This window comes from Armigeres subalbatus, chromosome 1 (genome assembly GCF_024139115.2).
Source record: "Armigeres subalbatus isolate Guangzhou_Male chromosome 1, GZ_Asu_2, whole genome shotgun sequence".
NCBI classification, from domain to species: Eukaryota; Metazoa; Arthropoda; class Insecta; order Diptera; family Culicidae; genus Armigeres; species Armigeres subalbatus.
Window position 1 is genome coordinate 150,401,547 of NC_085139.1, and position 21,988 is coordinate 150,423,534.

The 21,988-nt window shown below is 36.6% G+C and overlaps 2 protein-coding genes across 3 annotated transcripts in view; one reads left to right on the forward strand and one right to left on the reverse strand.

Annotated features, from left to right (window-relative positions):
- LOC134205261 (teneurin-a-like) overlaps window positions 1-15,468 on the reverse strand; it is a 94,134-nt gene extending 78,666 nt beyond the window's left edge. The window contains 1 exon segment of the mRNA XM_062680353.1: window positions 14,116-15,468. Within this exon segment, the coding sequence (XP_062536337.1) occupies window positions 14,116-14,258 (143 nt within the window). The 5' untranslated portion in view covers window positions 14,259-15,468.
- LOC134205263 (UNC93-like protein MFSD11) overlaps window positions 1-21,988 on the forward strand; it is a 223,722-nt gene that overhangs the window by 96,024 nt on the left and 105,710 nt on the right. The window lies entirely within an intron of this gene.

Below are 21,988 nucleotides of genomic sequence, written 5' to 3' on the forward strand. Positions count from 1 at the left end.
CAGTTGTGCGTTGCTTCCGTATCGAGTGGTAGGCCCCCGGAAACGCGAGCACTTTGAAACATGGATTCCGCGAGGAGTGACCTTAAAGTGTAAATGGTATTTCAATTTTAATAATAGGTTTTGCCTTTCGCGTATTTAAGGCGGGTATAGAGATTTACGCCATTTTGGGAATTTACGCGTTTTTACGGTTTTTTTTACACGGTACGTAAAAACCGACTCCAGTGTATACCAAAAGCCCCAGCTGGAGATATACTTTTGTAGTTTTCAAACGTATTGAAATTTTACATTAAAATACATACTAGTGTAAAGCACAACTTTGAAGTAGCTATTTTTTCCAATAATGATCGAGGTTATGTCGATTATTGAAAAATTATCAATCACAAATAAAAGACGAATAAGCGCAGATAGTACTTTCCACATTTACAACCAGATGTAGCACCACGTTTATGAATCGACGGGTATTTTTAAATGAAATATTTGAGATTTTTTTTCTAATCACCGTTAGAAATTGATCCGAACTTCAATGCAAACGAATCGTGTCAAAGAGTGCTGAATTCCCTTCTTACTTTTCACGACCTTCCCTGTACCTTCACATTTGGTAAACATAATCTTGTTAGTAACACGATACGTATATCATAAAATGACGAAAACAGAACAAAGGAAGAAAGCGAACTCGTTAATGGATCGCTGGATGTTTATTTTCCTACTTGGGATGGGTGTGACTATGTATAATGATTTCCACTGAAGCCGGGCTGCGGCTATAAACCCATTCCCTGCGTTCTTCCGATAGGCTCTTGACACGACTTTCTCTGAACTAAAATGGTGATATTGAAATGTATTAGATCAATCAAAGGGCTTATTTTAAGCAAATCGTAAACATTGTAGAAGTTATTTTTAAACATCACATAAGACAAATCAAATACAAAATGGATTGGCAAAATGGATCTTTTAAAATACGCTGGATTTTGTTTTTACACGATTTACATTTTCTCAATTTTCCACTCATCCTAAATGTTTAACGTATATTAATTATCATGTGATTTTTCTTTGATTTATTCTGGATTTTTTGAAACATGTTGCGAAGAGTTTGGTGGCAAATTTAAGTTACACGATCAAAAATACGAGCGAAAAAAATCGTGTAAAAACAAAATCCTATGTAGTCAAAAAAATTCTTTCAGCTAAGCAAATTTAATCGTGGAAATATGTTTAATCTATCGTAGTTTAGCTCTTAGATCGTGCCAAAGTGGCTGGGTTTAAATACTGGCCTTGACCATTTGCGGGTATGAAATTCGTCGCCTTCCATGTGGCGCTACATGATTTTCAAATACATGATAATGCACACATTCTACTTGGATTAGAAGCAATAAGTTGAGTAGGAACATTATTATGGCTGAGGGATTATTTTATAGTATCATAAAAAATTAAAAAATGTGGGTATATTCGAGTTAGATGATTCATTGACTTCTTGTAGAGTATAGAATCAAGTTATAAAATTTTGTTTATAATCAAACATTATTAGAAAGTATTATAAGAGGGTATACAATCTGGTTGATTTTTACGCGTATTTACGCGTCGAAGATTTAATGATTTAGTTGATTGTTTAGATGAATTTTTAAAAGGCACGGGGAATACTTGAAACCCCGAAAAAAACTTTCGTTTGAGTAAATGGTTTGTGGTGAAGTAGAATTATTTGCGGGGCTAGGTCCTATTGACCATTTGTTTATTTTTTGTTGGCTAGAACCTTTTGAGGTGTTACAAATGCTCCAAATTATTTGAAGTAGAGTAGATAGCTAATCAATACAGCCATTATGTCAAAGTGAATTCACCAGTGTTTATATTATGCCAGTGTGTCAATTAGCACCAAATATGGAGAACGTATATTTAATATATTTTACTTTCTTTCTCGTTTCAGAGAGCGAATAATGGCGCTTAAACCTAGACTTATTAGCCAGAGCAAGTTTAATAGCTTCACCCCATCCCAGGGAAATCATCAATGAAGTGACATAATTTTCTTAGCATGATCACTTCCAACGTCTGTTCAAATTTATTATATCATTTGCTTATGATGATATTCCTAAACTATATTCCCTACCAACCATCCAACTCCTTGACATCTACACCCAACCAGCGGATGGCAGATTTTAATACAGTTCTGCATAAGAACCTTGCAGCAACTGTATAAAAATTGGGCATATACAATTTCGGATGATTTTAATACAACTGTTGTATTGAAATAATACAGATTTGTATTATTTTAATACAATATCTGTATAAAAAGATTACAGAATTGTATATGCCCAGATTTTAAACAATAATTGTCAGATTTGTTTTTTGGATGTATGAGGGCGTCGGTGAGTCGCTGGCCTCTCATTAAGTAGATGTCATATCATCATTTCCATTCCTTCTTTAGTAACGGAGGAGATGGACGTGGCCGGCAATGACAACTTTCATGCTTTATCGTTCTAGATCTCCAATTGGGTTGCTATTAAATCCCAAATAGTAACCCATAAGAAGTTGGGGTAAAGAAGTAAAAGAATATACATGACCGATATCAGTATGCAATCTACGAAATACTTTGTTAACGCAACGCAACGCATCTTCCCACTTATCACTGCTTTTACTTCTTACTTCTCATTTCTCAATTCTCACTGCTCACTTTTCTTTAGTCAGTTCTAATTTCTCACTACTGACTACCCACCTTTCACTTCTCACTACTCACTGTTCACTTCTCACTTCTTAATATTCACATCTTACTTCTCACTATTCACTTCTCAGTCTGACTACTGACTTCTCACTCCTCACTTCTTACTTTTTACTTTTTATTTATTCTTTTTTATTCGTAAATGAAATTCGGGAATTTATTCAAATTTATTTTTGCACGCAAATATTTGTTTTAGAATATTCTCAAAATTTTAGTGTATTGAGTCTATTTTCTAAAGCCTATTGACGTGTGGTATATGCCTTTACCCTATCGTACAATACTTGTTCATATGTCTATATTTCATGACATTTCATAAACATTCAGATGTATAATCGATTTACTTAAAAATACAAGTTAGTCCACCTTGATCTATTTTTGTATGTGTGTTGCAGTTCATTTTCTCAAACTGCCATATAGTTTATGACGTCATGAAAGATATTGTGGTAGAGAAAGCGGAGTTCCAAAAACACACTTTTTCCATTCAAGTTTCCTAAATTCGGGTTCAAAAATTAAACAACATTTCACTCGATCCTATCGCGCCCAAAATTATAGCGCTATAAATCATGACGAATATTTTCGTAATAATTAACATATGTTAAGAATAAATCATCACCAGACGCTGGCACCATCGAGACACGCGTATGCCACTTCATTCACTCTTCCATCTTTCGGTAGTGGCAATGCATAATAAATGTAATAAAACCCGGCGTGCTGAGAATCGCTGGGTCCCGCATCATTTGAGATAAAGAAACAAACACCAAATTTCTCTGAGGCACATTTAATTCCAGACGGATAGACACACTTGAAACGTGATGACAAACTGAAATGCGTTGCCTGAAAACACCACATCATCTGGCTTAATGTATGTTTTGATATTGTTTACATTTTTCCTTAGCAGTTGCGAGTAAATAATCCAGATTTTTAACCACATGTAATCGTTGTTTTGTATTTATTTTTGGATATTTGAAGAACACGGTGTGCAGAGGTAATTATTAATGTATATGTTTATAAATCTAATTATCAATGTTTATAACGTTCAATAACAAAATGTCGTTAGTCAAAATGTATCCATACAGCAGAAAGTATTGAGAATTTAACGACATATATCTTCTTCTTTTTCAATGGCTCTACATTCTAATTGGAACTTGGCCAGCTTTTCAACTTAGTATTCTATTAGCATTTCCTCAGTTATTAATTGAAAGCTTTTCTATGGCCGCCAAAACATGAGTATGTATCTTGGGGTGGAAGTACAATGGATACACTATGCCCAGGGAGTCGAGAATGTTTCCCACTCGAAAACATCCTAGACCGGACCGAGAATCGATCTCGCCATCTCCGGATTGGCAATCCTACGCCTTTGCTCGCAAGGGCTACTGAAGACCCACGACATATAAAAAGCCATAAATAAACGTTCTATATTCAGTTGAAAGAAATTAAATTTTACTTGTTAACGAAGTTTGGGTTAGGTACAAAAGGTCGACGGGACAAATGGTCGAATAGAACAAAAGGTTGAAAAGGATATAACGTCGAACAGGACAAAAGGTCGAAAGGACAAAACGCCGAATGCGACAAAAGGTAGAAAGAGACAAAAGGTCGAGAAGAGCAAAAGGTCAAAATAGACAAGAAACTGAAACGGGAAGAACTAATCTCACACAATACAAGTTTTATTCGTTTTTTAAAACAGTAATCTTTTTTATCTCCAACAAAACTATCCAGATATTCATAATATTGTTCCATAGTAATTATTTCTTCTTTGAAAATTCCTCATTCTTCAACTTTGATTGATGAGATGAGTGTATTACTTCTGCTTGAAGTTAAATACATTTCACAAATTCCTTTGGAATACACCCAACTTGTTCTTGATCGACCTTTTGTCCCTTTCGACCTTTTCGATCTTTTGTCGATTTCGACGTTTTGTCTTTACGACCTTTTGTCATAGAAGTCACGAAGTTTGAATTTATTTCAAATTATAAATTTAAATAAAATAAAATAACAGCATAGATTTAATATTTAAACTGGACTCATCATATGGATGAAATTGTAATTTTCTGATGCAGAAAAAATAAGGCGGTTTTTACACTCGTTTGGACAATTCGTTCTAGTCAACTGGGATTTCGCTCCTAATAAATAAATGTATTGCATAAATTTTGCATGTTTTTTGCCTTTATCGTAGGTGGATTAATCAGGGTTTTTTAAGTTATATTTTTATTGCAGAATTTTGTTTATATCAATACTATGAAAACCTTAGCAACTTTATTGTTTTTTTATTGTCGGGTCCAGCTGAGACATTTTCAAATGCTGTTCTTGAATTGCAATGTGAAAACGATAGTTAAGAATTTTAAAACGTATATTATTTCGAGTTCTATTAAAGTTTAACTTTTATCCTTTATTTTTGCGAATGTATGCTGTGGCAAACATCAAGATCGACTATAGATAAAGGATTCAGTGAAATACACAATATCTATGTTAATTTTATGGAATAATAATAAATATTTATGATCCCTTTGATACATTTCGTACAGATCTAACTTTTGCTCAAAGCACATGAACGAAAGGAGAAATGGCCAGCTCATGTGACACCAAAAAACAAAGTTTTGCTTTTGCCGTACACCATTGTGCATTGAAAAGTTATGAGATTACTTTGAGGCAGAACTTTCGATGGGATGCCGATTGCCTCGGAATGTTACATAGCAATTGACACGGGTCGCCAAATTGAAATAATGTCCTTCAGTATGTGTGCGCCAAAATCTGTCTTAGGCACATATCCTCAATAAATTTGCTCACAATAAGTTGCATTGGGGGCTTTCCTTAACCAAGAGATAAGATGAAGCTGGTTGAGTTCGATTCCCGGACCGATCTAGGAAATTTTCGGTTTGAAATTTTTATTGACTTCTATGGACATAAAAGTATCATCGTGAAATAAGAATGCAAAAATGATAACATGGCTTAGAACCCTTGCAGTTGATAACAGTGGAAGTGCTGAATGAACACTAAGCTGCGAGGTGGCAATGCCCCAGTGGGGAATGTAATTTCAATTAAAAGAAGAACAAGTTGCAAACTGATAAGTTGGCTTAGAAACCTCGCAGCTAATAAGTGTGGAAGTACTGAATAAACACTAAGCTATGACGCGGCAATGCCCCATTAAGGGATGTGTCGATAACAAAAAAAGAAGAACTTCAAATGTGTTAACTTCCACTTACTAGGCATTTTAGGTAATATCTAACCATGCCATTTTTCAAACGCAAAATCTAGTAGATTACCTGCATGAGCGGTGTTTCTTAAGACAGAATAATATATTAAATATATAAAAAAAAATATTCCTGGCTTACCTGAAATACAATCAGGATGGCACGATGTTATACATTTTTCCCCTTACCTTGCAAATATTGAAAATTTGTATTTTGCTTGCAAAAATAGAAAATTTTATGAAACTCATTAGGGTCTTTCAGTGGAATGTGTTCACCTGCCATAAGACGAGTTTAGTGTACTGCTTTATTTAATTCCACCACGTTGTAATCTTATTTCTTTAATTTAATCGTATTTCGACTTCAACTGTAGGCCGTCTCGTACTTGAATCGACAAAAAGTTGACGGGAGAGGTCAATTCAACGTTTTGTGTTCCGTAATGGTGATTTTTTGATGATTTTCGATGTCCATGTTTTCATTCTAGCACATACACAGTGAAAAACGTGTAATGCAAATCCATATAGATGACATCGGTGAGCAGGAAACCAAGTTACAATCATGTTATACATCAATATATCTCTCTATAACTCATGCTCTAATATCAACAACGTCGGTGAAGTCAAACGAAAGATTATCACCTTGCACCGTAATACCCTTTGCGCATTTTGAATGGACTCGAGGGCAAGTTTCTCACCGTGTTCAAGTTGCTCTTCTGGTAGCTGTTCAACTTAAAAGGCCTGGTTTCCTCATAGATTTGGCATAGTTGGCACGGCAAATGCTGGGTAAAGCGTACCATTGGTACTTCGCGTACCTGAAAGAATAAAATAGACCCCATCTCGCGGTCCTTAGCCTCTTACCCAGTAACCCCTATCCCTACCTCCCCGTGGTGCTGGCCGGGATACAAGAAACCTTAGGGAAGATCGGGTAACCAACCCCGGAAGTGCAAATCTTACGGAGCGTCTGTTCTCCATGTCAGGATCGGCTCACAATCAGTACTGTAATTTCTCATGTTCAATGAGAGATGTCACGCGAAGTTTACATATCTGCCCCATTTTAATATCTATAGAAACGCGAAGGATGAATGGCATGGCAACATCCTTTCATGACTTCCTCTTATGCGAAATTGATTAAAGAACCCACGATTATTTCACTTGGTCGCCTGAAATAGATAAAGGCGCTTTGCTCTCTGTCTTATGACGATCACGACCTTTTCCAGTACTGCTCACAACAGCGTTTGTTCTCCATGTTAGGGGTGGCTGATCATCGTCCGAGTACCAGCGAGGGACTCTGAGTGAAACTGTGCTCCAAGGTCCAGGGACCGTTCAATAATGATGTCACAAGTTTTAGGGGGGAGGGGGTCTTAGATTTCGTGACAGTACATATACTAGGTATACAAAAAAGCGTGACAGAGGGGGAAGGGGGTATGCTCGAGGAGGACTTGCAAGCACTCGAAGTATTCGAGAGACGGGAGCTTAGGACCATCTTTAGCGGCGTGCAAGAAGACGGTGTGTGGCGGCGAAGAATGAACCACGAGCTCGCCCAGCTCTACGGCGAACCCAGTATCCAAAAGGTAGCTAAAGCCGGAAGGGTACTATGGGCAGGACATGTTGCAAGAATGCCGTACAGCAACCCTGCAAAGATGGTGTTCGCTTCCGATCCGGCAGGTACGGACATCGAGCAAGGTGGGCAGACCAGGTGCAAAACGACATGGCGAGCGTGTGGCGCATTCGAGGATGGAGAGATGCGGCCTCGAACCGTGTATTGTGGCGTAAAATTGTTGATTCAGTGTTATCTGTTTAGTAATGAAAAATATTTTCATGTTATCATCTGTCAGTGATATCTTTGAATTGACCAGAATGACCTTATATTCGTTTGAGATCCGGCATCTGCCCTGACTATCCATGTGTTTACGAAACTGCAGAGCTCATACTCTTCGTGTGTCCATGTTTTGAAGTCGCTATGCTAGACGTTTGCGGTCGGGACACAATCCCGGATAACCTTATCCAGAGAATGGGCCAAGCGGTGGAGAAGTGGAACGCAGTTTCAACTGCAACCACTCAGATTGTCTGCAGCTGGCAGAGAAACTAACGCGCCGAGCAGCATTGTCGACTGATGACATGACATGGCATGACTCACTTGTGATTGGTTAGTTGGAGCGAAAAGGGTTCAAGCGCGGTATGTGGTAAGGGGCGGGATTTATGGGTGAACGCTCTACCACAGACCAGGTCAGGTATTGCAGAAATGCCGCGAATACAACGTGTTTTATTTAATTTTGTTTTTTACAGCAGCTTTGTGCGAAGGTCACTAGTTTGATTTGTTTAGCAACACTTTTTTTTGCAAGACTTTACCAAAATAATCTCTTGAATTTCTCCAGAAAAAATAATTAATTTTACTAGCATTAGCATTAGCATTGTTACGGTGTAATTCGTAGATTGGACACTAGTGATACTCATGTTTTACTTTTGAGATCCTTATCTAGAATGCTATCAGAAATTAAGAAGGGGAGTGGTCCTTGATTCCAGTCTTAAACAAAAATAACAAAAGCATGAGGATTACTACTGCTGGCCACGCCCATCTTCACCGTAACTATGGAGATGAAGGAAGTGTTGATGTAGTACTTACTTAACGAGAGGCCACTGACTTAGCGACACCCTCATAAGTACCACGGAGTTGGATAATGAGGAAGGTATTCGTTGGGTCAGGATTTGCCTGTAGCTGCCCGCATAATTACAAACTGTACATGGATATTTTCCCGTGCGGTCGACAACAGTATCCTTTACTGTTGACAACTGTAAATGAACAATCTGATATAAAGTTTTAACAATTTGTGGTACGGTTATTGGACAAATAACAATATGTTGTATGGGTTGTTAAGTTATGTCACCATAAAAAATCGCCTGTTTTCGCGTGCAAAATTGTCTGTCAACAGTAAGATAAAATGTTGACATATAATGCAGGAAATAAAGAACATTTTAGAGACAGCATGTTATATGTTGACATTTAGTGATGATGTTGAGCAGTTATGGTAGAATGGGTCGAAAAGTATTCGATAACCGCAACGTAAACTGTGAAGCTATATCTTACATCGTAATAATGATTCTGACCATATAACATGTTGTTTTTTATTATGCGGGTGGCAATGTAACCGTGGTAGATCTTACCCCGTAACACACCACGTAAAGGTATCTACCCAGTATTACGGGACACCAGAAAAAATAATTAATTTTACTGAAGAAATAGTCTGAACTACGGCTTAAAACTATCATGGATTTTACCAGCAAACTCGTCTGTGTTGCGCAGGAAAATTCTCCAAAGTATTCTACAAAAACTATCGAAAAATTTTCAAAATTTCCACTTGAATTTTATTGCAAATTCTACTAGAATTTCTTTTGATTTTCGGTAGGAAGTTCTTTGAAAACTACAAGTGGTTCTTTAGTAATTTCTCGGGAAAGTATGTCGTACTTCAACGGGAAATTCTTTGGAATTTACAAAGGAAGCATTTTGCAATATCCAAGAAAAAGTCTGTGAATTCTGGGAATTCTCCGAAATTTCCGTGAGAAACCCTTCAGAATTTCCATTGGGGATCGTTCACTAATTACGTAAGCACATATGGGGAGAGGGAAGCTGTAATGTTCTTACTCTTCATAAAAACAAAAAATAATTTGTATGGGAAAAATCATACAAGGGGGGAAAGGGGTCCGAAAAACCAAGGAAAAATGCTTACGTAATTATTGAACGAACCATTGGAGATTTTCGGGTTTTCCCATTTTTCTTAATTTTGGAAATTCTTCGGACATGAAAGCAAAATTCTTCGAAATGTCCATGGGAAATTCTTTGTAAATTTCACGTCAATTTCTTAGGGAGTTCTAATGAAAATTCTTTGGAATTAACGATGGAAAATCTTCGGAATGTTTAAAGAAATTGTCGAAAACTTCCACGAGAATTTATTTGAATTTCCAACCAAAAAAAATGTGAAAAAGCCTTTGTTATTTTCATGAAAATTTATTCGAAATTTTTACGAGAAAATCATCAAAATTTCAACTGAAAATTCTCCATAATTTTCACCGAAAATTATTCGGAAAATTCTTTGGAAAGTCCATTAGAAATTGCTCCAAATTTGCAAGAGAAATTTTAAAATAACGTAGGAAACCATTCTAGAATTCCACTCGAAATATTTCGGAATGTCCATTTAAGCTTAAAATTACCTCGGGAAATTTTTACGGAATATTGTTCATAATTTTATCAGGAAAACGTTTGGATTTTAGAAGAAAATTCTTGGGATTTCAACGGATGGTTATTCAGTGGGATATTGCATTAAATTTTCAAGAAAAACTCTAAAGGTCATCAATCGGGAAATTCTACGAAATTTCCACGAACAACTTATTGGTATGAAGACTTGACACTCTCGGAATTTCAACTCAACACTTTTCGAAAAATTCTTCGATTTTTGCTAATTTCAACCGGCGTTGAGAATTATAAGTCAGATGCGTTACAGATTTTAAGCAGTGGCGCGCAGGTACAAAGGTGTCGGAGCCGGTGGAGCACACCTCTAGGAGAAATCGAAATCAACAAAAATTAAATGGTTTTGCTTTGAGATTTGGTTTCAGGAGCTATGGACAGAGGATTAAATCTGATTTCGTTTTAAATTGATTTTTGTTTTGTTGGATTTTGTTCAGTTTGATATTGTTATGTTTGAAATTCGAATTTTATTGTAAGTTTTACAAACTGAAATGGATATTCAATTGAATTGAATTGCTTAATTGCTTAAAACGTGTTTGATTTCCATATGTTTCCAATCACATGTGAAATTTTGTGAAATTTGGAAAAGTCTACGTAGACTTCAAGGGGGAGGGGGAGGGGTTTCGGAAAAGTCTATGTGAAAATGTGAAATTTCGGTCTACGTGGTTTGTGGACAGCCCCTAAGTGAGACGTAGCGAATGGCAACCGCGATCGTCACCTCGAGGCATGGTTGGAAAGTGAGCGCATTGGTGGAAGTACGGACTGCTCATGCCGAGGTAGGAGGGTCGTAGCATAGAACTCTTGGTACCTATCGCTATCGACACCTCGAGGCATGCAATGCAGGAGCAGAGAAGTGTAGAGTGAGCACCCAAGTCAGACTCACATGGTATGTTAAAGGGGAGCACCCAAGTCAGCCTCGCATGATTTGTCAGAGCGAGTGTCAGTACAAGGGACAGGGTGTGTCAGAGTGAGCACCCAAATAAATTTCAAATTGGTGTAATCAACCTGGACTCGAGAACGGTTTGAATGGCCTTGCATGTATTCAAATGCAGAAAGTAGGTCATATACCTTGACAGGCATATACAGATCTGTTGAGAAGAATGATTCAGCACCAAAGCCACTTGGGTTTGCATAAGTTAACAAATATCAATCGTTGCAGTTCTTTTATACTGAAGATTGTTTTAAGCTATTTTATCTGTGACATTGTGCAATAAAATAATACCACAGAGAAACAGACGTCTCACTCTACACAGTTCCATCGTTCATTTTTTTAACGGTGAATTGAATTTTTTGTAGGTGGTCGATCAGCCACCGATGGCGCTTCCATCGGTTTTACTTGTGTCTGACGTTTGCTCACTACCGCCACCTTGTTGCCGTTTGTCCACCTACAGTGCATTTAGCATTGGGCAGTAATGTTTCCGTGACGATGATTTTGATTGTATTTTGTAATAAGTGAGACGTCTGTTTCTCTGAGATAATACATTCCAGAATTTTAGTATTAATACGAACAGCAAATATGAAACCAAATCGGTATGTCAAAGATAGAATACACAGTGAAAACGTATAATGGGAATCATTATAGATGACAATGCTAGCATCGGTGAGTAGGAAACCAAGCTACAATCATGTTATATATCAATATATCTCTCTATAACTCATGCCCTAATATCAACGACGTCGGTGAAGTCAAAAGAAAAACCATCACCTTACCGTAATCCTTTCTTCTTCTTATTGGCATTACATCCACCACTGGGACATTGCCGCCTCGCTGCTTAGTTTGCATTCAGCACTTCCACAGTTATTAACCGCGAGGTTTCTAAGGCGCCATTTTTTGTATTCGTATATCATGAGGCTAACACGATGATACTTTAATTCCCAGAGAAGTCGAGACAATGTCCAAACCGGTAATTGCCTAGACTGGCACCGGGAATCGAACCATGCCACCCTCAGCATGGTCTTGCTTTATAGCCGCGCATCTTATCGCTAGGCTAAGGAGGGCCCCGATCTTTTGTAATCCTTTGCGCATTTTAAAGGGACTCGATGGCAAGTTTCTCACCACCGTATTCAAGTAGCTCTTTTGGTAGTTGGTCAACTTAAAAGGCCTTGTTTCCTTGCGATCTAGAGCTAGAAATCTCATGTGTTGCGCATGTGAGTCAGGAGTGTCACCTCACCGCCCTCGTTGTGTACCACAACGCCATTCATATGCTCTTCAGAGTGCTGCCTCTAAATCACAGATCAGGCTGTGACACGTGACCATTACGTAAATTTCCGTGTATTATGTAAATAGCCACAGTTAATATGTGTGACATAAATGATCCTCATGCTAAGACCATATACAAAAAGGAGTTGGTTTAAGAATGGGGATGCTATGTAATTTACTATTTGTTTACAAAGCGACTGAAGCTTTGTTGGGAAATGATCCATTTTAAACATGCCTAACTAAGGAACTGTTTTTTGTTCTTAATATCATAGTTGGGCTACAGTTCCTTCTCGTTGAGCCTATGCCGAATGGAGTATCTTTTACCACTGAACAGGACTGCCGATTCCTTGAGCATAGTGCATCAATTGTACTTGCCACACAAGATACGTACTCATGCAATGGCGGGCATAGAAAAGCTATCAATGCTAAGGAAATGCTAATAGAATACTAAGTTGAAAAGCAGGTCAAGTTCCAGTTGGAATCTAGAGCCATTGAAGAAAAAGAAGAAGACTACCGAACAAATTTCATCTTCGTTCGTAGACTACGGGACTACTAACCTGTTTACGAAGTCCGTGATAAGCTCTTTTGCTCCAAAATGTTTACAATAATTCACCTTCTATACAATTTCACAATTCCTTGCTCTAAAATGTGAATCAGTTAGATCACGGTTTTCAAATTAAATGATCTTTAGTTTGCTTTGTAAATAAACTGCCAAGAATCAATTACACGGGAGGAGTTAAGCTGGGCGCGAGGAGGCACACCCAACAAACAATTTTAGCTGAAAAAGTTGGTTTTTCAGCTGAAGACTATTTTCACCAAATTGAATATTTTTTCTGAAACTTATTTATATACGCCAAAGTGGCTGAGAAAAGACTGACCTTCCGATTTTTTTTATAATATCCATATGATCTATTTTGAAAAGAGTTGAAGGTCGTTCAATGACGTCACAGGTTTTAGAGGGAGGGGGTCTAAGATTTTGTGATAGTACATATACTAGGTATACAAAAAAATGCGGTCAGAGTGGAGAGGGGGGGTTCAGAAATCTCAAAAAGTAGTGGACATCATATCTGAATCGCCCCTTGACAGTCCCATTCGTATATCACGTAACACTGCAATGGTTATTACGCTGTTGAACTGCCCATTTTTTCTGTGAACGAAAACATAATGTTAACAATTGATTCGTGAACAATATTTTGAAAATTTGAAAATCTAACTGGCTGAGATTTTAGCAGTGGCATCGCGTAACCTCACTTTTTACCTGTGCACTGATATAAAAAATGAAAATTTCAATACTTTTACAGGAAAAATTAAAATTAAAATTATCAGAGTAGTTTAAGCTAATGAAAATCTAGTTATTCTAGACTTTTCCGCACAAAAATTACTTAAATTTAAATGCAGTGCACAGGCTAGGGAAACGGATTTTAGCGAACGGACGTCCGATTTTTTCCTGTAACTGGAAATATGAACTAAAAACGAATGCGTGCTACTAAAATTGAACTAGCTACCATGATACTTTAACACATACACGTATTGTTACGTAACAAATTTAAAAGTAAGGAGTACTAGTTCGAGTTTTATTAATTATTTATGTGAGATATACGTTAACGCTAGTTAACATAAGGATAGGATGATGTAAAGTATCTGGGAGATCTCCTCGAGATTAAAGTTCATTATGGAAAATTATTCATCACTTATTAAGGATTTCTCCTGGTTTAGCCAATGGTCAATTAAGTAGTCAATAACTGAACTAATAATATAACATTTTCATAATCCATAAATTTCAAACTTACCTGTTCGTGTTTGTTTCTGTAGCAAATGGTTCTGCATAAATATTCCTCACCGGAGGAACCCGCCTCGGCAATGGAGGGGGCACAGGATTGTATCCATCCATGATTGTATCACAATCGTTATATTTCATCGATTGCATCGTCATTTTGGCTGAATCCCAACGACACAAATACAGTGAACGCCAACGACAGGATCACATCAATGATCCGTCCGTTGCGGAGAAGTTTTATTCCACCCTCCGCTATCCTCTTCGGCCTATTTAACCAACATTTTCTTCTCGTACACCTAGCAGTATTTTTCGTTGTTGTCGTCGTATAGGAAGCAATATTTTACACTAACTTCTGATGGATTGCTGCACTAACTGCTTCATTTTATGCCAAACCGTTGCTGCTGCACTACACATTTATTCATATTTATAAATAGCACATTCCGTGTCACAGATTTATGATTTAAATTTCACTTTTGAGAACGCGTGACGTGTGAACACCTCCCCTGTTGGCTCGATTTCCAATAAGCTCGGAAATAGTCGGTATTTTTGCGGCGGTTATTTATCCATGTTTTACATATATTGATGAACATTAGAACACTTTATTTCACTACATTATTTTTACACTTTTTAGTATGTAGAGGCGATGGATAATTCGGCACATTTATTTCCAGCCTGCGTTTATTCTATCGCCTAATCCATGAGGGAGTATGATTCAATTAATTTTGATTTCATTCCATTTAAATTCAATTTGGCCACTTCTACTTCTGCTTTCTTCCTCCATCGGTATACGGTCGCTACGGTGAAGTCTATTACATACGAGCATTCGTTTATTCGACTCAATTTTATTTCAAACCTTCCCAAGCAAGAATGTGCGAGCACCCTAATGGCAGCACGAAAAATGAAACGACATTCGGCTGAGTGAGCTCGTGTGCTTCAGATAGCGGATGCTGAGAGGGTTCGGACATGGAATAATTCTGAATGATGGACAAGTTTCTTCTCCACAAGCATTAGATAATAAGCGAGCACTAGGTAGGGAGTAGGATCATTAGGGTAACACCCCCTATGCCCGTCCGCAAGGCAACTCAGCCTCAGCTGAATTTTGGTACATCACTAGAAAGCTACAGATATTTACTATCCATGTACTAGAAAACCAAATCATTCTGTTGTGTAACGTCCGAGAAATAAACGTTGCGAACGGGAATCAGGGGTGCTGCCCAAATGGACATTCTCCTTTTATGGGGAAAAGCTAAATGGGATATCTCTGTTCTGTTCATATTCAATATGTTAAGAATATTTTGTTCTGAACAAGGACAGTGGTAGTAGTAGTGGAGCAAGTCTGTAAGAATCTTAAGCATGTATTTACCGCATTCATCAAGTTTAAAGTTTAGTTTGTTTTTTGAACCCATTTTTGTTCAATTTGATTCTAATTGTTTTCAGATCTTTGCTTGCTTATCTTGGAGTTTAGAGTTGAAAACTCTACCAATGATAGAATGAAGCTTGTTGAAAACCCTAGAAATATCTCTATAACAAAGTTATTCACTTTGAATTTGAATAAGATCTTACATTATCACAATTTTCAAGTATCTGTCATCATCGTCATCAGTTAATAGATACAGTACAAGAAATTCATGGTCTCCTGTTAGCCTTTGCAAGCTAAGGCGTAGGATTGCCAATTCGGATATGGCGAGTTCGATTCTCAATACGGTCTGGATGGAAAAGTTTTCAATAATGTAGTGATAAAATGAACTCCTTGTTGAAAAGCAGATCAAGTTCCAGTTGGAATGTAGAGCCAATGGAGATAAAAACGTGTCACATGTGGATATGCAAGATATGTAGCATTTAGCAATAAGACGATTTTTTCACCACAAATTATAAATTATAAATTGATGAATATTAGTGAAAATTGCTGTGGTGTCATTCTGAGTAAAACAGTATCCATTGTTTATGCATTCGTTAACTCTTTAGATTAGAAGAAGAGGAAAAACTTCAAATTAACCGCTGAAACATTATTGCGATAGTAAAATTGAACAACAAAAGTTTAGAGCAATTGACACAATATTTCTGCAACTAGAGCATTCTACATACTCTACTACTTGAACTGAACAAGAACAAAGATATACAGTTTATTTTGAAAGAGAAATTCAAAGCCAATCGTGTTTTTATATGATGCTAAGCAATATTGGCTTTGAAATGTCTTCATAATTAAAAGTTTAACCCGAGTGGTTATGCTTTTAATTATGCGAGTGGTAAAAAACAAGTTTTACATTATTTTTTGCAATGACGGAAATTTGTCATTAATTATAGTCTGAAAGGGACAATATGCTTCTCTCTAATTAAATTAATAATTTCCAAAATGTCAAACCGTATGGCACAGTTGAACAAACATTGAAGCAAGAGCGGAATCTGCTTCTGTGCAATTTCCAGATGCCTTATGGATTATTTCAGGTTACAAGTCGTAGAGAACAAACTATTTGACCACTACTAGGCAAACTTAGGAAAATGTAATCATAGTAATTCACCATAGATTGAAGTGCTATGGCTTCACATAAAAAATGCGTGCAAATCATATATATTTTAAAAACTATAGTCACAAACGGCATAAGTTTTTTTTAACGCTGTGGAATTTGGGATACTCTTTCCATGCAGTTCATACAGTTCATTGTGAGAGCTATTTTTGGGTTCAATGCGTCGGACCTTATGATCATTGTATTAGAGCACACAAAAACAATAGATCAAATATTGGTCGCAGTGCTAAATATGTTCCCGACAAGGATACTCTTGGTTTACATAAAACAGAAGTAAACGTCTTTGTAAGCCGTTGAAGACATTGCTATATGACATATATTGTTTTCAAAATCACGTATAGTTGTCATGCATAGCAAACAAATGTTCTGTCCTTGCTCTTGATAATGCCGATAAAGGATCTTTGAACTAAATTGATTCCCGGTTTTACACATTTGTTTATCATTGAACGAAAAGTTCCATTGCCGAGATGAACATACAATTGGTATACATGTTTTAGCTCAATCTGTAATACGCAGCAGACTTACAATTTTACTTTGCTCTTTCTTCTCAAAAATTGCACCACAAATATTTTCCATGTTACCATCGAGATCCTTGCAGTGTATGTATACAGCACTGCTTTGAATAGCCCCGATGCATTAAGCATACTCGGACGAAAGAGAATATAGTTGGAGAAAAAAACCAGATCGATGATTTTTCTGCTAATAATCCGTATCTAAGTGCATCGAATTTTCACAACTGATTCCTTGAAAAATTAGTCTTTTACACTTTGCAGTAATAGACTTTATCGTTTGTAATATTCACATATTTACATGTTTTGTCTGTTGATTATGTAAGATTATTTTGTATTTTTTGTAAATTTTCATCTTTTGTTATTTTATTCATAAAACTGTTATTTTTTATTGATTATTTGTTTTTTTTTCTGTAAATCATCAACCAAGTTTTAAAATTCCACATGACATAATCAACTTTTCATTTTATCCTTTTTTCGTGCATGGGGGTGCAAACCCAAGAACGGACATTTTACGTTTCCATCATTATCACTGCATAATTTTCTCCATTGATCGCCGACTTATAGCCGAATATAACCGTTGCTTGCTGTATAGTGTCTGCATCGCTTTATTCCAGCGTTCCGTAATCCATTATAAGATGCAATATTTTATTGACAATTTCGCACCGAATCACTTTTTCTAATATGGAGTAAGCTATTCAGACTTCCCTTTTTGTTCATAAGAAAAAAGGCTGCTTCCGGCGCGACAGCATCCACATAGATATCCATTTAACGCAAAACCTTAAACCAAACTGATGTAAAAGCCAAAGAACCTGCGAGCAGATTCCTGATTCTCTCTTTTGCGGTGCTGCACCACAGCAAAAGAGCACTAAAGTATATTGTGTTGGTGAACCCTTATGAATGTAATGTCTCTGGATACATTCACTCAGTAATTGATTCGCTCATAGGCTCCAGGATTCATTCATTGCATTAATATTCTTTGAGCTTGATCTGATGGGTGTTTTCAATTCACAAGACTCACTTGATTTAATATGCCATGTTTTGTTAAATTAAATTTCCATTTCAATTTGCTTTAATTATGGTTTGCCTTGCTCTATAGTGTGTGTATTATCCTTGCAAGGATATATGTGTAATGCAAAAAGAGGATATTATGTTACCATCGAATAATGTCACTAAAACATATGTATAGAGATGTGATGCTCGAGCATAAGAGCATTTTTTTATTATCTCCTGAACTCAAATTTTCTCTCGTCTACTCTTTGCTTTCTTTTTCATACTATCGCAGCCTGTTGTGTATTCGTTTCTGTTTTGGTGCGTATGCTGTATTAGTCCATGGGATTCGGAATTCAACATGCGCATTATAAAGCAGCAAGTGGTTTGGTGAGTTTTGTTTGGTGTGGGATGGATATACCTTGCTACAATAAAGAGAAAGATCAATTTTGTTCCAAGAACTCGAACATCAACTTTGATGTGAGCTAGATTTTGTGGGATATGGTTATATAACGAAAAACATTAAACCTGTGCCATACAAATTCCAATCCAATCGTCAACATGGATGCTGTCTGGAAGATTGGTTCACCTCTTCCTTTCTTGTAAATTATGATGCTCTCTTTTTACCTTCAATCACTCATGGTATCAAATTTTCGAGACATACTCTCTCGTTTGGATATAGAATGAATGTTGAACGTCTTTTGATCCATACTACAGCCACTTGAGATCAATAGCGTCGCCGTGTAATATACAAGTAATATAAGAAAGAATGAAACATAGAAAGATTCAGCTGTAGAGAAACTTGTTCAACAGCTTTGAAGATGCATAAACCGACGATGTCTCTAAGCTGCCTGCTTTTGTTTCTGCAACGACAGTATGTGTGTCTCTTTGCAAATTAGCTTTGATTTCATGATTGAAAATATGTTTCAGGAAAAATGTATTTTTTAACTCTTGGTTTTTATTAAACAATTTTTACCCAATCAGCGAATAGCAGATTCTAATAGCCTATTCAGATTACGACCATTTACGCGGTATTTGAGATGATAATTGACAATGAGAAATGAAATGAAAATAAGATGAGTGAACTTTGACATCAAGATACTCTTTATCATGTCAATAAATTCGTAATCTGAATAGGCTATAATACAGTTAAGTATAAGAACCTTACAGAAACTGTATAAAATTTTGTCATATGCTTGCAAGATTTCAATAATTTAATTGCTTTGATTGCTTTAAAAAAAATACAATGCTGGATTAGTCTAATAAAGAATCTGTATAAAAAGCTTACATTTTTTGTATTATAACCCTGAAAAATTTGTATAAAGCTCTGTCCAGTTAGAATCCGGAATCATTTATTGTATTGCAGTGGCACGGAAAGTGACCGCTGCAAGAATTATTTTACAGCAGTATGTCTACCTAGGTACCTACTTTCTGTGGTATAAATTTCATGGTGTTTCATGGTCAACAATTATTCCAGATGCAAGCCGAGAGGAGAGAAAAAATTTTGCACACCCCTGTTGATAATCCTGCCTATCGACGGTGGAACCTACGTCAAAATGGATTTAGGACAGCTTCCTGGCCAAAAATTATGCATGGCAACGGCACGAGGAGTTGTTCCTGCGAGATTAAGTTTGCTTTTGTGGACAAATTTGCCAAAAAAACTGATAATTTGGCGAGGGATATGCTGCAGCAAAGCAAAGACCAAAGTGTTCGTGACGAATAAGACGATGGACTCTAAGCTGTACAAGGAAGAATGTCTCCAAAACCGCGTACTAAGTTTCATGAAAGCCCATGAAGGTCTCGTGAAGTTTTGGCCAGATTTGGCGAGTTGCCACTACAGCCTGGAAGTCATCCAGTTGTATCGCGATAATAACGTCGATTTCAACAATAAAAACATAATCCACCCAACTGCCCGTAGTTCTGGCCCATCGAGACATTTTGAGCAATAATGAAGCGGAAGCTTAAGAAAAGTGGATAAACAGCTCGGGACGCAACTCAGATGAGAGGAATAAAGAAAAAAGTTCAAATTGCCACTAGAAAACTAGAAATGATTTGCATTTATATTTTTTCCTTAAAGTACAGTAAATTACCTTCGTTTTGATGTATTAAACTTATTTGTATGTCAATCCGTTACCTAGATACAGATGTTTTATTATTCCGGATTCTAAATGGACATAGCTTTGTGTAAAAGTTGTATGCAGAACTGTAATAGTAGTTTGTGCAACTAGTTGCAAAAAGATGATTTTTTCAGCACGAGTTGTACTCGTTGTTTAGTTAATAAAACTATTACAATTATCCAACGAGGCTTGCCGAGTTATATAAATACTACGAGTTCTGAAAAATTCGAGTTTTTGCAACGAGTTGCACGCGGTATTTTTTACAATGACGAAAAATGGGCTTAAATATGATAAATCTGTACCAAAATGATACATTTTGATTTACTTCACATGATCAATCTTACAAAAAAAATCATGTTGCTGCAGAAAACAAACAGATTCCATGCTATCGTGCCCCATTGTGTGCTTGACAAACCGTAAAGCGGTAGATAAATATGCCTTTGGAGAATTTGAAAGTCATGCCCATAAAATTAGATTATTTATTACGTAACACGGAGAATACACTATTCGAACACTCACCCAAGCCAATTGAACTAAATGTGGTAATGTAACTATTGTTCTAATGCTGGTTTTCCATTATAGCATACAAATGAGTGCTATAATGGATTTTTTGCAATTCCTGATCATAATATCTGGTTTACAGTTGACATTTGAGTGATGCAACGGCCTACTTTTCCATACCGATGAAATGGGTGCTTTAATGGACATTGTGCAACTCAAATGGGTTGCATAATAGGGTAACGGTACCAATAGTGGAGGTATTAGTAGATCCACAAAAGAAAATATTTTTTTAAAATTGATAATTATGGAAAATTTACAGCTTTAATACCTTAGTCAATAGATAAACTAATAAATTTGCTAACAAAAATGAGACAGATGTCATTTAACATCAATAATTACCAAATATTGCTTGCACCACTATGAGTACACTGTTCCTTTAGTGGCGGTAAAAATTAATTTTGGTTCCCATAGTGGTGCTATCCATTGGTTTCTTATGAGACTCGCCACTATTGGTACAGTTGCACCACTATAGGTGCAAGGGAGTCAATTTTGGTAAGGAAAATCATTGTTTTCAATAGTTTTTCAAGCGAAATGTTGAGATAAGTTGTATTTAACTGGATATTTAAAGTACGACGCATCAACTGAAACCATTGTAAAATGTATAAATATGATAAATCTCATTAAAACTCCACTACCTCCACTATTGGTGCTACCTCCACTAAGGGTACGGTTACCCTAGTAGTTTGTGCAACAAGTTGCAAAAAGATGATTTTTGAGCTGTACGTTATACTACGAGTGCAGAAAAAATCGAGTTTAGCAACAAGTTGCACACGCTATTTTTTGCAATGACGAAAAATGAACTTTAATTTGATGAATCTGTACCAAAATTGTACAGTCTAATTTACTCCACATGATTATTCTTGCCAATAAAATATGTTGCTGCGAAGAAAAATCAGATTCCATGTTACCGTGCCATATTGCATAGTTCGATAAGCCGTGAAGAGATAGATGTACTTGCCTTTGGAAATTTTGATGTCATGTCCACCAAACTATTTATTTTATTACAGGGTGCATAAAATACACTATTTGAGCACTTACCCAAGCTAATTCAGCATAATGTAGTCATGTGAGTACTGTTCTGATGTTGGTTTTTCATTATAGCACCCAAATGAGTGTTATAATGAATATTATGCAACACATTTGAGTTGCATAATGTTCATTAAAGCATCCATTTCGTTGGTATG